The following is a 15060-nucleotide window of genomic DNA, read 5'->3' on the forward strand; positions in this document are numbered from 1 at the left end:
TCTCTAAGTTCAAAAAAAAAAAAAAAAAAAGAAAAAAAAAATCCAGGCATTATTAGGTCAGAAAATACTAATCTTTAAGATGTTCCTCAAATGATTTTATTTTGATAAAAACTAACTTTGGCGAGGCACCTGGGTGGCTCGGTCAGTGAAGTGTCTGACTTCGGCTCAGGTCATGATCTCGCAGTTCGTGGGTTTGGGCCCCACATTGGGCTCTGTGCTGACAGCTCAGAGCCTGGAGCCTGCTTCGGATTCTGTGTCTCCCTCTCTCTCTGCCCCTCCCCTGCTCACACTCTGTCTCCCTTTCTCAAAAATAAATAACTGTTAAAAAAAATTAACTCTGGGGAGCGCCTGGCCGGCTCAGTCAGTAGAGCATATGACTCTCGATCTCAGTGGTGAGTTCCAGCCCCACATTGGGGGTAGAGATTACTTTTTAAAAATTATTAAAAAAAAAAAAAAACAGAAACAACAAAAAAAACTAACTTTGGTAGGGGTGGGGTGGAGCACACAACTTATAGTAGCACTTGGGGTACACATGAATCGCCCAGGGTTTTGTTATAAGGGCTGAATCTGATTTGGCAAGTGTGGGGAGGAGGTCGAGATTCCCATTTCTAACAAGCTTATGGATGATTCCAGAGCTGCCTGTAGCAGAGTTTACTGATGGGTGTGTTCATCTCTCCTAGGCATAAAGGCTGCCCCTAGGTCTCCGCAGAGATTTCCACATGACATCTACTTTGGGATACTGCTGTGGTCTGTGATATAACTGCTATCATCAGAGGCAGAGCAGGCCTTCCCTCCCTGGGAGATTCTGAGGGGGCGACCGCACACATTGCTGACGTGAAGGAAGACTGGATTGGGCTTTTCTCTCCTTTGCTGTTGCATTGTGTGAGCCCCCAAAATCATTCTTATCTTTCATAGTTCAGGTCAAATCAGCAATATGCACACTTGAAGAATTTCAACATTTCAGATTTCGACATTCCTCTCTGTCACTTAGTTGAAACTCTGCACTCAAATCTGACTGGTGGCTATGCCCCCAGGAAGCAGAGATGTTCCATGACCATGTTCAGAGTTCAGGACACTGAACTGAAGTGATAGGCACTACAAGCTACAATCCCAAAGCACAGAAACACACAATCAAACAAAAAAAGCAACACCACTCTTATAACAACTCTAAAACCATTAAGAATTCAAAGTTTGAACTTGAGGTCATAAAGGCTGGTCAGTTTCTTCTTCCAGTGCCCTTCAATCTCTTAGACATCATTATCATGATCACTCTTTACGTAATAATGATCCAGAAGGCACCATCCATTGGTGATATGATTACATTTCATTCATATGGTTAGCTATTAATCTATCTCAGTGCTATTAATCTATCTCAATATTGACTGTAATATTTAAGAATCGAATTTACATTTCCAAGGCCTACGTAATTAGATACATCAGAAACTATATACAGTTTTCCCTACCTCCTCCTGCCTCTGTTGATCACCAAAAAGCAGCTAATTGCCTCAAGGTTATATTGGCAAGAATTGGTCAAAAACTCTATTTAAATCACCATAAGAAATGCATAGTCTATGTCATCACATTATTAGATGTCGTAGGGAAATAAAAATACCATATCTTTGGTGCAAGTGCTTCACCTGTGTATCAACATGAATTTGTTATTGGTTTTGCATCCCTGGATCTTTAATTTTTAATCTAAATGCACATGACATTTGAAAAACTCACATGAAAATGAAATTCAAAAAATATTTGCACAGAAAACAGTCATGAAATAAATGTACCAATTGAACTTACTTTGCTTTGCAAATATTCTTGGTATTCTACGTTATATTTCTTTAAAAGGTCCTTTTTCAATTCATCTGTCCTTGGGAATGCAATCTCCTTCAGTTTCTTTTAAAAATATATATATACATATTGATTAGTGGGATTCTCAGTATAGTCTTTCAGATCATCAGCTGAGAAAGAAAAACAGCTGGTATGTGTATTAGAAATCCAGACACAAGTAACCAAAGATGATGGTGGAAATATAAACCTCTCTTTGCTGTGGCTCCAAAACACAACTTTTCAGTAGGGAATGGAAAGGATTCTCCCTTTCGTAAGATCTTTACTGATTCTACTAGTTAGACCAGGGTTCTGTTTAGGTAGGTACCCCGTGATTACATAGCGGGTTTGTAACTACACATCGCACTGGGTGCAAATGGCATGGTATCATGGTTAGGATACTGCAGAGCATGGTGGGCAGGAGCCGCTGGGCTTGACAGAGTGTACCAGGCAACTGGGGCACTCAGCGTACGAATACACATCCCCAGGCCTAATCCCAGTTTTCCAGGATCAACATGTTTAGGAAAGGGTTGGGGAATCTGGACCTCAAACAACTTCTCAGTGAATTTTAGTGGCCAGAAAATCTGGGAAACCGGATTTAGTCCAAGCACCACCCTCCTTTTCAGAGACGAAGGAACAAAGGCCTACACAGATGAGAAGTCTTCTCCAAGATCATACCACTAGCTAGCGGCCCCGTTATTCCCAGAATCCAAATCTTCTAACTCTACCCAGGCTCTTCCACTAAAATGTCTTTTCTTTTCATTTTCTGTCATCCATCCATCCATCCATCCACCCACCCATCCATCCACCCATCCATCCATCCATCCATCCATCCATCCATCCATCCATCCATCCATTTTTTTCAACAAGCATAAACAAAGAAAATGTATATGCTTTTGGAGAATTCTTTCCTACAAGCAAAAATAAGAATAACACTAAGTGAGAGCAAGAGTCAGCTTGGTGGCTGGGCCCTTGGATCCCCTCCTGCTGTCTGAGGTTGAATGAACAAGAATTGAGAAGTGTCGCATAAGGCATAGCAATGACTGCCCCTTCAGAGAAGTGTGTATAGAGATTTTTAAAAATGTTGATGGTCCTTTGACAAAATCTGGATTCTTACCAGCCATCTCATGCCAGATATAACTGGTAAGAGAACCTTTCTTCTATTATATGGTCACATATTTTTGAGAGTTATTTAAAATTCCATGCTGTGATTGCTGTTTTATCTTCCTCCATATAAGTTCAACCCAACCTACTTAAGACAGAAGAGAAACATTTAAAAAATGGTATTTAAAGACTATATTCTCAGGCTACAATTATTTGAAGCTATATCGGTTGCAAATGTTGGTGGTAAATAAATAACTTTTCAACAACTATCTTCCTTTTCCTTGAGAATATTTCAGGGTATCTCTAAACATTTTATTATGCCTTAGGCTAGTCCTATAGCTAGAACTATAGGATAGCTATAACTTTGTGGCCGCCTTAACAATCAACACTGATCTTCAAATAGTTTTGGGGTTCAGGACTATGTGGGATAATCAAAGCCAGAATTGGACAAGCTTTCTCGCAGTCTCCGGGAAGAACCGTGAATAATTCCTCCTTCATGCCACAAAGCAAATTGAACACATTCCTGACCTTTTGCTGTTCTCTCCCCACCTCCCAGTTTCAATTAGACATCGCACACTGCCTCAGTAACAATGATTAAAGGTCCACGAAGAAATCGAAACATCTTGGCTAATGGAATGAATTTTCTGCGCTCAAACTCTCAAGAGGACGCAATGAACGAGGAAAGGAGGAAGGGGCAGATCGATAACGGAGACTTGCGGAGCATTTAATCCCTCATGGGAAGGGAGAATCGACCCCACGATACCTTCATAATATCCTGTTTTTCAGGCACTGCACACTGCTGGTAATCTCGATGGCTGGGAAGCTTTTCTACAAACAAGCTAGAAAAAGAGAAAACGCATCCTTAGCGTTATATAACAGAAAAAGCAGGTCGGCAGTGGTTTCTAGTATGAGAATGAGGCACCTCTTCAAAATGGACACGTTTCATACATTATCATTCACCCTACATCCTTCCCATCGGCCTTTCCACCAAAGGCTGGCGTGAGTATGATTCTGGTGTTACAGTGTGGGGAGCTCAGCAGAGGAAGCACTGAGGCGAAGAGGTGAGGATGCTCCCTCACAGACCATGTCACATTGGTCCTTCTCAAGGTCCTGGGCACTCAATCCCGCTACAGCATCATTGTCACTCCCTGTGGGACTGGCAACACAGAGGGTCATGGAAAAACTTAAGCATTTGGAAAGATCAGCGTAATCTCTTCTCACCACTGAAAAGACTCAAAGGACTGTAGTGCCGTGGTGTGTACCTAGATCGAAACTTCTTCCCTAAAAACTCACAACTAAGAGAAAGAACAGCCAGAATCCCTAGTGGATTAGGAGGCACTCGTTAGGAGTTCATTATTCTTCATCACCTTTTTGAGGAAGAGACAGTGGAGGTAACAAGAAGCCCAAGAGCAAACCAGACGCAGCACTGGTCACAGAAAACGAACATTTTGTGTTCTGGGTGGTTTTGTTTCTTACTGATGTATTCCCAGCTGGTAGAATAGTGTCCAGCTCATAATGTGTGCTCAATAAATATTTGTTAAATAAAGAAACAGTCCTTCCTTGAGAGGTCGTGATGGGCTATAAACACTAGTTTTGATGAACTAACATGTGATACCTTATCATTATTGGTGTACTCTCTCTTCCTTACAGATCACACATGCTGGCTTTCATCACGTTGCCTACAGGCAACACCAGAATGGTAAAATAACTCTCATTTCTTTTTTTAATATTGATTTTTGAGAGAGACAGACAGAACATGAGCAGGGGAGGAGCGGAGACAGAGGGAGACACAGAATCCGAAGCAGGGTCCAGACTCGGAGCTGTCAGCACAGAGCCTGGCGCAGGGCTCGAACCCACGAACTGCAAGATCATGAACTGAGCTGAGGTCGGACACTTAACCGACTGAGCCACGCAGGCGCCCATAACTCTCATTTGTTGAATAAGAAAATTATGGCTTAAAGAGGCTACATAAATTTAGTGGCCTAAAACTTCATAAATAGAATAAAATCACAAACGTTTAGAGTTGCAGAGAGCTTAGAGATTTCTGCCCCAAAGTCTTCCATTTGTAGATAAGGAACTGAGGCCCTCAGAGGACAAGTGAATTACAGGTTGTCACCTGGTGAATGACAGAAGGGAATTCACACACTCTGATGACTCAGTATAGTGGTCTTTTGGGTTTACCAAACTTACGCTTCCACAGAAATGTGTGCAAACACACAAGGAGAAGGCAAAACAGAAATATTATCAATTAGTAACTTAGAGTTCAGAAATTAAAATTTTTGGAAAACGTGTGCTGTCGATGATGCCTGATAGCTTCCAATTTCATCTTAATTGTTTGGCTTTCTAGAAACAAGTGGTTTTCCCCAGTAGGCTCAGCATTGCCAACCACCAACTCCTCAGATGCCCTCAGGTTAAGTCCCCAAGGGAACTAGTGAAATCAACCAAATGTGACTTTCAGTTAAAATAAAAGTATGAGTTTCAGCTTACGAACAATTACTAGTAACATATCTTCCCTACCAGTGAATGGGCAAATCAGTGAGGAAAATCCAGACCTCACTTCTGTTAATTCTCAAACCAGGACATGTTACTAAAAAGTATCTAACAGGAAGTATGCTATTTTCTACATGCTCTTTTATGCATGGTATCATTACAGAGCTAAATAAATTGCTTTTTAAAAAAATACTAACTCTAGAGGCGCCTGGGTGGCTCAGTCGGTTAAGCGTCCGACTCTTGATCGCGGCTCTGGTCATGATGTCAAGGTCCATGGGGCTGAACCCCACATCAGGCTCTGGGCTGGCAGCAAGGAGCCTGCTTGGGATTTGGGATTTTCTCTCCCTCTCTCTCTGCCCCTCCTCTGCTTGAGCACGCTTTCTCTCTCTCAAAATAAATAAATAAACTTAAAAAAAAAAAAAGAATAGCTCTGCTCTGAGCCAAGTAGGCTCCATATTTGCTGAAGTTGTATCCATTGTTTAAAAAAAAAAAACACTACAATGTGAAAATGGCTGTTACTTTCTACCTTGAATCAGATCCTTCATATAACTGCCAACTTATCCCCCACTCCCAGTCCATCAAATCAAATTTTAAAACCAGTAATGGCAGGGCCCCTGGGTGGCTCCATCAATCAAGCTTGCGACTTTGGCTCAGGTCATGATCTCATGGTTTGTGAGTTCGAGCCCCACGTCGGGCTCTGTGCTGACAGCTCAGAGACTGGAGCCCGCTTCCGATTCTGTCTCCCTCTCTCTCTGCTTCTCTCCTGCTCATGCTTTCTCTCTGTCTCTCAAAAATAAACAAACATTAAAAATTTTTAAAAAACTGTTAATGGCATGTTCTAGGCACTGTGGACAGAGCTGCAGTATGGCTCCTACTGGCCCAAAGCTTACATCCCGGTGGGGGAGAACGAGACATTTTCTTTCTGAGAAGTGAGCAAGAAGAAGATATGCAGGTCACTGCACTGGCCTGTAGAGAAGGTATCTCCTATCCCCGAGCCTCAGAAATGCTGTGGGGACACCTTTGAATACATTCCTTGGCAACTTAAAGCCTGGACATGCAATGCTTTTGGAGATCGCAACATTGGTCTGAATATGAAACTATTCCTGGCATCCAAGCTATCTCACCAAAATAGCTTGTAGTAAACATTTCCCCACTTTTCTCATTTTGAAGGCCTCCAAAACTAAAGACTTACGTTATAAATTTATTATAAAGGACAAAGGCATTTTCCAAATTCCCTTCTTCCATATACACCGAGGCCATCCTCTCCATCTCTACTCCAGATCTGAAGTAGCGGCGTGGACTGATGTCCTCAGCGATGGTGATGTTACAGCCAAGCTTGCTGAGGGCACGCACTCGCTCTTCCGGGCTGAGGGAAACATCTGTATGGTCGGGCATAGCAGCTAACTTTTTCTGCAAAGCAAAATTTGAATCTCTGGTTAGAATAAGAAAGGAATGGGACTGCAATTCTGGGTGTATTTTCTGTACTAAGGACCTGCCACCAGTACCGAAGGAAAATGTTCCTTAAGAGTTAATGACACAATCAGAGCAAAACCTTTCTTTGGAAGCACGTGGGCTACGCACGCACCAAGTGCATGTAACAAATTCTTAAAAATGCAGTATTTGTAAGACTTTGTAATATGCCACGTATTTGCAGTTCCCAGACTCTGTGTCATGAATAGTGTCTTATGCAATACATTTTTTTTCAGGTCTTTAAAAATCATTTTTGTTAAGAATGATCAAGATAATGCATGCAGCGGTACAGTAAAAGCAAACCACTGAAAAAAAAAAAAAAAAACCTCTGGGAAGAACTGAAAGAAAGAATGGAAAGAATCTAAGGACATGCCTGTACGAAAATCACAGCCTATACATGAAAGGCTTGTACCCTGAACCCTAAAAGATACTTACCCCAACACAAAGGTATGTTTATCCTGGAGATGTGTGTGTGTGTGTGTGTGTGTGTGTGTGTGTGTGTATGTAAGTATGGCCTTGGCAGATTTTAATATTAGTTGCTTTGTAAAGAAAACATTGTACTGCTGTCCTTGAATTCCATAGTTGAAGAGAGGGTTTTTTTTTTTTTTAATGTTTTTATTTATTTTTAAGGGAGACAGATGTTGCAGGATTCTCGCTCAGAGAGTCGTGACACCGAGACTTTTCTTTCCAGGAAGCAACTTTATTTTGCCGGCACCGCTCAGCTGGGTTCGTACCCAAAAGAACTGAGCGGCCCCCATCATATGGCATAGGGTTTTTTATGCATTTTCTATTTCTTTGTCTCCCATATATGGTAATACACATAAACATGTAGTCTGATTAAGTTGTTTCAGTTTACAAGAACATGGGGGGTGTAGGCAGCTGGACTCATATCTAGGTGACCTTGAAGTCTTCTCTTCTCTCTTCTTCAATTTTTTCTTTCTCCTTAGGGAGGGGTTCCTACCACACAGACAGACTGTGAGTGAGGAAGGGGCAGAAAGAGAGGCAGACACAGAATCCGAAGGAGGCTCCAGGCTCTGAGCTGTCAGCACAGAGCCCGATGTGGAGTTGGAACCCATGAACCATAAGGTCATGAGTGGAGCAAAAATCAGACGCTTAGCCAACTGAGCCACCCAGGTGCCCCTGAAGAGAGTTTTTAATATAACCATGTTGGTTACTTACATACACACACACACACACACACACACACACACACATCTCCAGGATAAACATACCTTTGTGTTGGGGTATCTTTTAGGGTTCAGGGTACAATTATGGGGCAGTTCCTGGGTATGCAAATATTTTAAGCCTTTTTAGGTAAAGTTGCATTGACCTTTATTTGCTTGTGCATGTTTCCATCCCGGACCACGTGAGGAACACCAGCCGGTGGATTCCTGCCCAGGTAGGGGCTCATATTGTACTCTGAAGGGTCTCTGACAGATGATTCGGATTCAAAGTTATTGTAAGCATTCAGTTCTCTTCCAGAATATATCTAGTTTAATAAGAAGCTTTTAGGACCTCCTGCTTCTTTACCAAGTGCATGAAACCCCACCGATAAGTCCTAGACAAGCCTTTTCAAGCATATGGACACCTCCCATTTCTATTTAACAAAAAAAGACTCTTAGACCCGCCCATAATAGTTGTAGCACATAATAGGCACTGTTAATTAGTACCTGATGGAGAAAATAATCAAAACAATTACTAAGAAAACTCAGTGATATAATTAGTACCTTTGTATTTTCCTAATAAAAACAGCCTCTGTACACATTTGAGAAAACATGGAACATACACATTCAGGGTAATTATACAATTACTCAATAAAAAGATCAGGGCCTCAGAAAGGCAAAAAAGTCAACAATTTTTTTTCCTATTAAAGGCCACATAGCAAAATTTTAGGCTTTACAGGCCATATAATCTCCATCACGGCCACTTAGCTCTGCTAGTGGGAAAGCAGCCAGAAACAACTTGCAAGCAAATGATCCTGGCTGTAATCAAAAATGTTTATTTACAAAAACAAGCAGGTGAATCCGGCCCTCAGACCATAGTTTGCTGACCCCTGCTTTAGACTAATGCTTCTCCAGAGCGTCTGGGTGGCTCAGTAGGTTAAGCGTTTGACTTCAGCTCAGGTCATGATCTCATGGTTTGTGGGTTTGAGCCCCATGTCCAGCTCTGTGCTGACAGCTCAGAGCCTGGAGCCTGCTTCGGATTCTATGTCTCCCTCTCTCTCTGCCCCTCCCCTGCTCATGCTCTGTCTCTCTCTGGCTCAAAAATAAATGAAAATTAAGAATAAATTTAGTCTTATGCTTCTCAAAGCATGATCCAGGTACCAGAAATATCAGCATCAACTGGGAGTTTCTTACAAGTACAAATTCCTTTTTTTTTAATGTTTATTTATTTTTGGCGGGGAGGCAGAGAAAGGGAGGCATAGAATCTGCAGCAGGCTCCAGCTCTGAGCTGTCAGCACACAGCCCGACGTGGGGCTTGAACTCAAGAATTGTGAGATCACAACCTGAGCTGGTGAGATGCTTAACTGACTGAGCCAAGCAGGCGGCCCAGGGTACAAATTCTTAATAGGCCTCCCCTGGCATCTAGAGATGGGAGTTGGGCTTAGAGAGGCCGTGTTTGAACTGATGTCCCCAGAGGCACTTATGCATGCCGCAGTTGGGAAGAATTGTTTTAGATCAGTCACCATCCTTCGACGCAACAAGAATGGAATTAGCCCAGAGCAGATTTAGCTCCCCAAGTCTGCCTCAGTCAGTCAAGGGTAGGCGGACTACGGTCTGGGCCGAGCATTTGATGCAAAGGCCTGTAGACAGTTAAACAAGAAATCGAGGTAGACACGGTTTTTGTCTGGCTATGAATTACTGAGCCAAGGTTCAAGGTCAGGGTGCAATGAATTGGATGTTTGCAGGTCTTGCAATGCCCTGAGGTCTGCTTTGGTGGCAGTTTTGTAGCAGAGAGGACCCCAAAGACCTGGAATCATTCTTCTGAAAGGTGTACTCTATAACCAACTGGAAAGGCACTAACATGTTCTGTTTCCTTTTCCCTGAGAAAGTTCTCAGGGCCTGGGCTTCCTTGCCCTGAAGGTCTCCAGCTATCGATCCCAGGAAAGGGTGCCCAGTTCAATTGAGAACAGAAGGGATATGGGGCACCTGGGTGGCTCAGTCAGCTTAGCGTCCAACTTGATTTCAGCCCAGGCGATGATCTCACAGTTCGTGAGATCGAGCCTTGCTTCAGACTCTGGGCCGATAGTGCAGAGCCTACTTGGGATTCTCCCCCTCCCTCCCTCTCTCTCTCTGCCCCACCTCCCTCAAAATAAATAAATAAAGATTTTTTTTTTAAAAGAACAGAAGCGATAAGACTTATCATCTCCCACAACCTGTCTTCAGGTCCAAGTTAGGAAGAATAACCCGTACACTGGATTTTCGACAGTGGCACCTTAAATCGATTCTCACGTGGCCCAAAATTCTGAGATCAGACAGGTGTGACTGAACTCAGCCCTTCCCAAGTGACTTCGCCTTAAATTAAGGTGCACTTCTTTCTGGCCAAACCCTGCTGCAACATTTTTGCACTTTCTGCACTTGTTTTTGAAAAGACTTTCTAATTTCAGAGAAGCCGTTGGAGGACAGTGACACCCCAGCTTTTGCTCACCATGCTCACCTGCAGTGCTCAGTGGCACTAAAGGAAAATGTCACTCTTCGACCACAGAGAAAGGCTTCAGGGATATCAGAAAATGATTGGGAAAAAGAAAAATCTATGGAAATAAGCACATTTTCCAAAGGGGGTTTCCAACCTCCTGTGTGTGCAGAAGTAATCTGTCCACTTTTTATTACTATACAGTCCACACTGAATTATAATTATTTGTGGACAGTGTTTTCAATTCCTTATGAACAACTTGAGGGGCAAGAATCATTGTCCATCCAACCTTGTTCCCTAGTATGTAGCATCTTCCTTGAGGCATGGATGGTAATCAATAAATGTACCAAATAAAGGAGAAAGAGACAAAAAGGTGCAATGTGATTATAACTAGAGTATCTGTTACCCTGAAAGTAAAAATAAGATTTATTTTTCCTCTACTGAATGGTCCTATTCTTCCCAAACTCAGAACTGATTTCAGAAGTGAACTGGGAAGAGCCTAATGCCTTCGTCAATCTATAACGCTGGGTTTGTGTGTGAGGTTCTCAGATGGAAATACAAACTCCCCAGCCGAAAAAAAGCCCGACTGTTCATTTTTACTTTGACATGTTCACCAACATTTGAATCATTCCTACATAATGTTCTTGAAGACACACAAGACACTCAAGAAGGGGGAATGGGGCTGCCTTGATCACCCCATAGCGCCCTGACCACACGAGGTCGGAAAGTGAAGAAGTTTCTCAGTTCTCTGCTCCTTGCCCTCTCCAAACCACGAGCACCTGTGAAGGGCATTCTTGGCCATGAGAACTTGAGTCCTAATCTATTTTGGAGCAAGAACCAGGCCCCGCATTTCTCTGGGTTCTGGTGCTAAAGCTTTGTGGATGCCCAGCACTCAGTACACTGTTGCTATCAGTGCTGGCCACGGGGCCACAGGGCCACGGGGCTGCCATGAAAGGGTGGTGAGGCTTGTCAGGAGAAGGGGAAGCTCATGATGGCTCCTCTTTATGAAGCCCCTATGACAGGCTGGGAATATTAAAAATATTGTTCCCAATTGTCATAAAGCACAAAGTACAAAAACAGGGCCATGGAGATTATATAATGTGCCTGCATTCTCACCCAGAGAATGATCTGGGACACGGAATATGCCTCTGTGATCCCAGAGCCCCTGTTACTTCCTCTCCGCCATCTTGTTTCTTCCAAGATGCGTCTGGAGAAGGTGTATATGGTGTTGGGCTGTGAGGGAAGAAGTGAGAAGACAAGAGTTTCAAGTGTGCAGACATTTACACAGAACCCCAAAGCAATGTCTACGCATTAAATACAGAATGCTTCCCTGGGTCCCTACCACGCAAGGTAAGCCTCCAATTTTTATCTAGAGAGACACTGAGGTCCCCGCTACAAAGTCAACTCTGAAGTTCTCCTTCTCTGGTGTTCTGCTGAAGGACCGCATTCTTGGAGTCTAACCAGAGAAATTAAAATTTCATACTTTTGTGGAGCAAAGAATTATTTTTAGTTCTAGCAAAGATGGCTTTATTAGTCACTTCCTCAAAGGAGAGGACCACACAGATGGATGAAAAGCGACAACTGCTAAACTTCTTGAAGCAATTGTGACTCATTTCACATTTGGTACGTTTCTGTTCTTCTTTGCAGGTTTCCAGACCACATGTAAACTCTCAGTTGGCACTACCTACCAGAGAATTCACAGTAAATGGTTGATCCATGCTGTCCAGTCCACAAAATGATGGTGCTGGCGATTTCTTCTCAATCACTTCATCTGTCTGTTTACAAGACAAAAAGCAGAGTTGCAGTTATTTTTTGAGAATTCGATTCTCAAATCTCAGACCCCAGGGTTGTTTCTGGCTCAGAATATAAACAAATCAAAATGACTTATATAACCTGAGTGTTTAGAGAGGCTTTGGAAATCTCTTCCTGAACATTCAAAACTGCAGGTGGTTATGGCTGCTTTTCAAGCAGGCCTTCCTTGGGGCGCCTGGGTGGCTCAGTCGGTAAAGCATCTGACTTCAGCTCAGGTCATGATCTCGAGGCCTGTGGGTTTAAGCCCCATGTCGGGCTCTGTGCCAACAGCTCAGAGCCTGGATCCTGCTTCAGGTTCAGTCTCCTTCTCTCTCTGCCCCTCCCCCACTCACGCTCTGTCTCTCAAAAGTGAATAAATGTTAAAAATTTTTTTTTCAAACAGACCTTCCTCTAAAAGTGGGGGTGTGAAAAGAATTAGTTATTGTGTAGCAACCAGTGTATCTTCTGAGTGCCTTCTTTTCTTTTCATTTTTTATGTTTATTTTTGAAAGAAAGAGAACACACATGCATGCAGGGGAGTGCAAAGAGAGAGAGGGGAGACAAAGAATCCCAAGCAGACTCCTTGCTATCAGCACAGAGCCCTACACAGAGCTTAGTCTCATGGACCATGAGATCTTGACCTGCACGAAAGTCAAGAGTCAGATGCTTAACTGACCAAGCCCCCCAGGTGCCTCTGGGTGTCTTCTTACTTAGGACTCCATGGTTATAAAGTGGGTTTACTTTCTTCTAAGGGAGAAGGGTCATCAGGGCTAAGATCATGGACACTGTAACCATGGACTCTTACACCTGCAGTCAGTCTGGGCCTGAGCTAAGCTTTACTAGCTATGGAAGGTGGAATTGTGATAGCTTTGTGGCTCCTGCCCTTTGGTATCCATGGGTTTGTGGAAACCCCTCCCCTTCAGTGTGGATGAGACCTGTCACTGACTTCTAATGAACAGAACATAGCAAAAGGTATGGAAGACTGCTCCCATGTCAGTGTTATGTTACATGGCAAGGATGAAGAGGTTTGTCAGATATATTAAGACATCTAACCAGTTGGCATTGAATTAAGCCAAAGAGAGTTATTCCGGGGTGGGCCTGACCTAACCCGGTGAAATCTTTCAAAGAGCGAGAACTTCTCCTGCTGACCTTGAAGACTCAGTCGCCCTAAGGACCACAGCCCTAGGGACATGGATTCTGCCAGTAATCACGTGAGTTTGGAAGAGCACCTGGAGCCTCAGATGAGATCTTTACCCGGGTCAGTGACTCCACACCTGCCCTGTGAACAGAGGACCGAGGTCTGCTGTGCCCAGCCTCCAGACCCACAAAACTCTGAGGTAATAAATGTATGTCGTCGCAAGCCATGAAGCTTGTGGTGACGTGTAAAGCAGGAAGAGAAGAAAACACACCAGCTACGCAACTGCACATAAGTTTTACAGCCTTTTTTGTGCAAACCGACAGCAGGGTAAATAAATTGACCTATGTCACAGCGTGGTGACAAGGATTACATGAGTTGGCATAGAAAGTGCTTGGGAGAGTGCCTAGCACACGGTCAATATTACAGAAGGGTTAGCTATTATTAGAATCTTTATTTTGCAGTTGTGGAAACAGCCTCAGAGATGTTACGTGAATGGGCTCAAGTTCAAACAGCTCCTCAATGAATATTAGTCTCCTTCTTTTTTGTGCTGCTTTAGGTCAGGCAATGCATCACCACTTCCCACTTCTAAATTTATTTTGACCTTTTACTCCACTAATCATTTATATGATGCTGGACATGGGTCTTTTCTGCAGTTCTTCATTTATGATATGAGGGGCTTAACTGATATTCATCCAGATTAGAGCATTCTGTGATTCTAGAAATCTCAGACCTAGATCATTCAACCCTCTTGTTCTTTTTTTCTAGCCTGAATCCATGCCCGAGACATCTTTCAAGGGAAGGCAGGCTGGCAGGTTCTCATGGTTCCCCTTCATCCTCTCCAGTGATATACCTGGAGTAACTCTGAGATCTGAGTTTGCGGCCTGAAGAAACAGCCAGGAGAGAAATGTACCTGGAGAAGGCCACAGTCTCAGTGTCGTTTAAAGCCCTTATTGATTCTGGTGGCATTGAATGTAGGCAGCCCCATTTGGGGAGTTACAAGTCCTCAGTGAGAAGAAATGGAAATGGAAAGGGAAGGGAAGGGAAGGGAAGGAAGGAAGGAAGAGAGGGAGGGAGGGAGGAAGGAAGGAAAGGAAGAAAGGAAAGAAAGAGAAGGAGAGAGAGAGAGGATGATAGACAGACATTAAAAGAGTTAAACAAAATCAAAAGGCTTATAGGGACTTGGGGCTGGGTGGGAGGAAGGGAGAGAGGGAAGAGGACAAGGAAATAGTAGTTAGTCATTGACTAGGGTCTTGTAAAAGCCTAGAATTATGTTTTAGGGGTTACTCAGATCCTTAAACGGAGAACAAATCATTTTATCAGTTAAAAACATTAGAAGACCAGTTCTTAAACTTTACTGTGTATAAAAGTTATGTAAACCTGAAGCTTGTTTAATATGCAGATTTCTAGGGGGGCCTAGGTGGCTCAGTCGGTTAAGCATCTGGTCATGATCTCGCAGTTGGTGGGTTCAAGCCCCACATCGGGCTCCGTGCTGACAGCTCAGAGCCTAGAGCCTGTTTCAGGTTCTGTCTCCTTCTCTCTCTGCCCCTCCCTCTCTCTCTCTCTCTCTCTCTCTCTCTCTCTCTCTCCCCCCCCACTCCCTCGCCCTCCCCTCCT

The 15060-nt window shown here is 43.4% G+C and overlaps 1 protein-coding gene across 1 annotated transcript in view; it reads right to left on the reverse strand.

Moving 5' to 3' along the window:
* Positions 1 to 15060, reverse strand: part of STAMBPL1 (STAM binding protein like 1) — a 34374-nt gene that overhangs the window by 12706 nt on the left and 6608 nt on the right. The window contains exons 2-5 of the mRNA XM_077751845.1: positions 12207 to 12293; positions 6608 to 6825; positions 3689 to 3764; positions 1795 to 1890 (exon numbers count right to left, since the gene is read on the reverse strand). Of these exons, the coding sequence (XP_077607971.1) occupies positions 1795 to 1890; positions 3689 to 3764; positions 6608 to 6825; positions 12207 to 12293 (477 nt within the window). The remainder of the gene's footprint in view (positions 1 to 1794; positions 1891 to 3688; positions 3765 to 6607; positions 6826 to 12206; positions 12294 to 15060) is intronic.

This window comes from Crocuta crocuta, unplaced genomic scaffold (assembly GCF_008692635.1).
Source record: "Crocuta crocuta isolate KB4526 unplaced genomic scaffold, BGI_CrCroc_1.0 scaffold694, whole genome shotgun sequence".
In the NCBI taxonomy this organism is placed as follows: domain Eukaryota; kingdom Metazoa; phylum Chordata; class Mammalia; order Carnivora; family Hyaenidae; genus Crocuta; species Crocuta crocuta.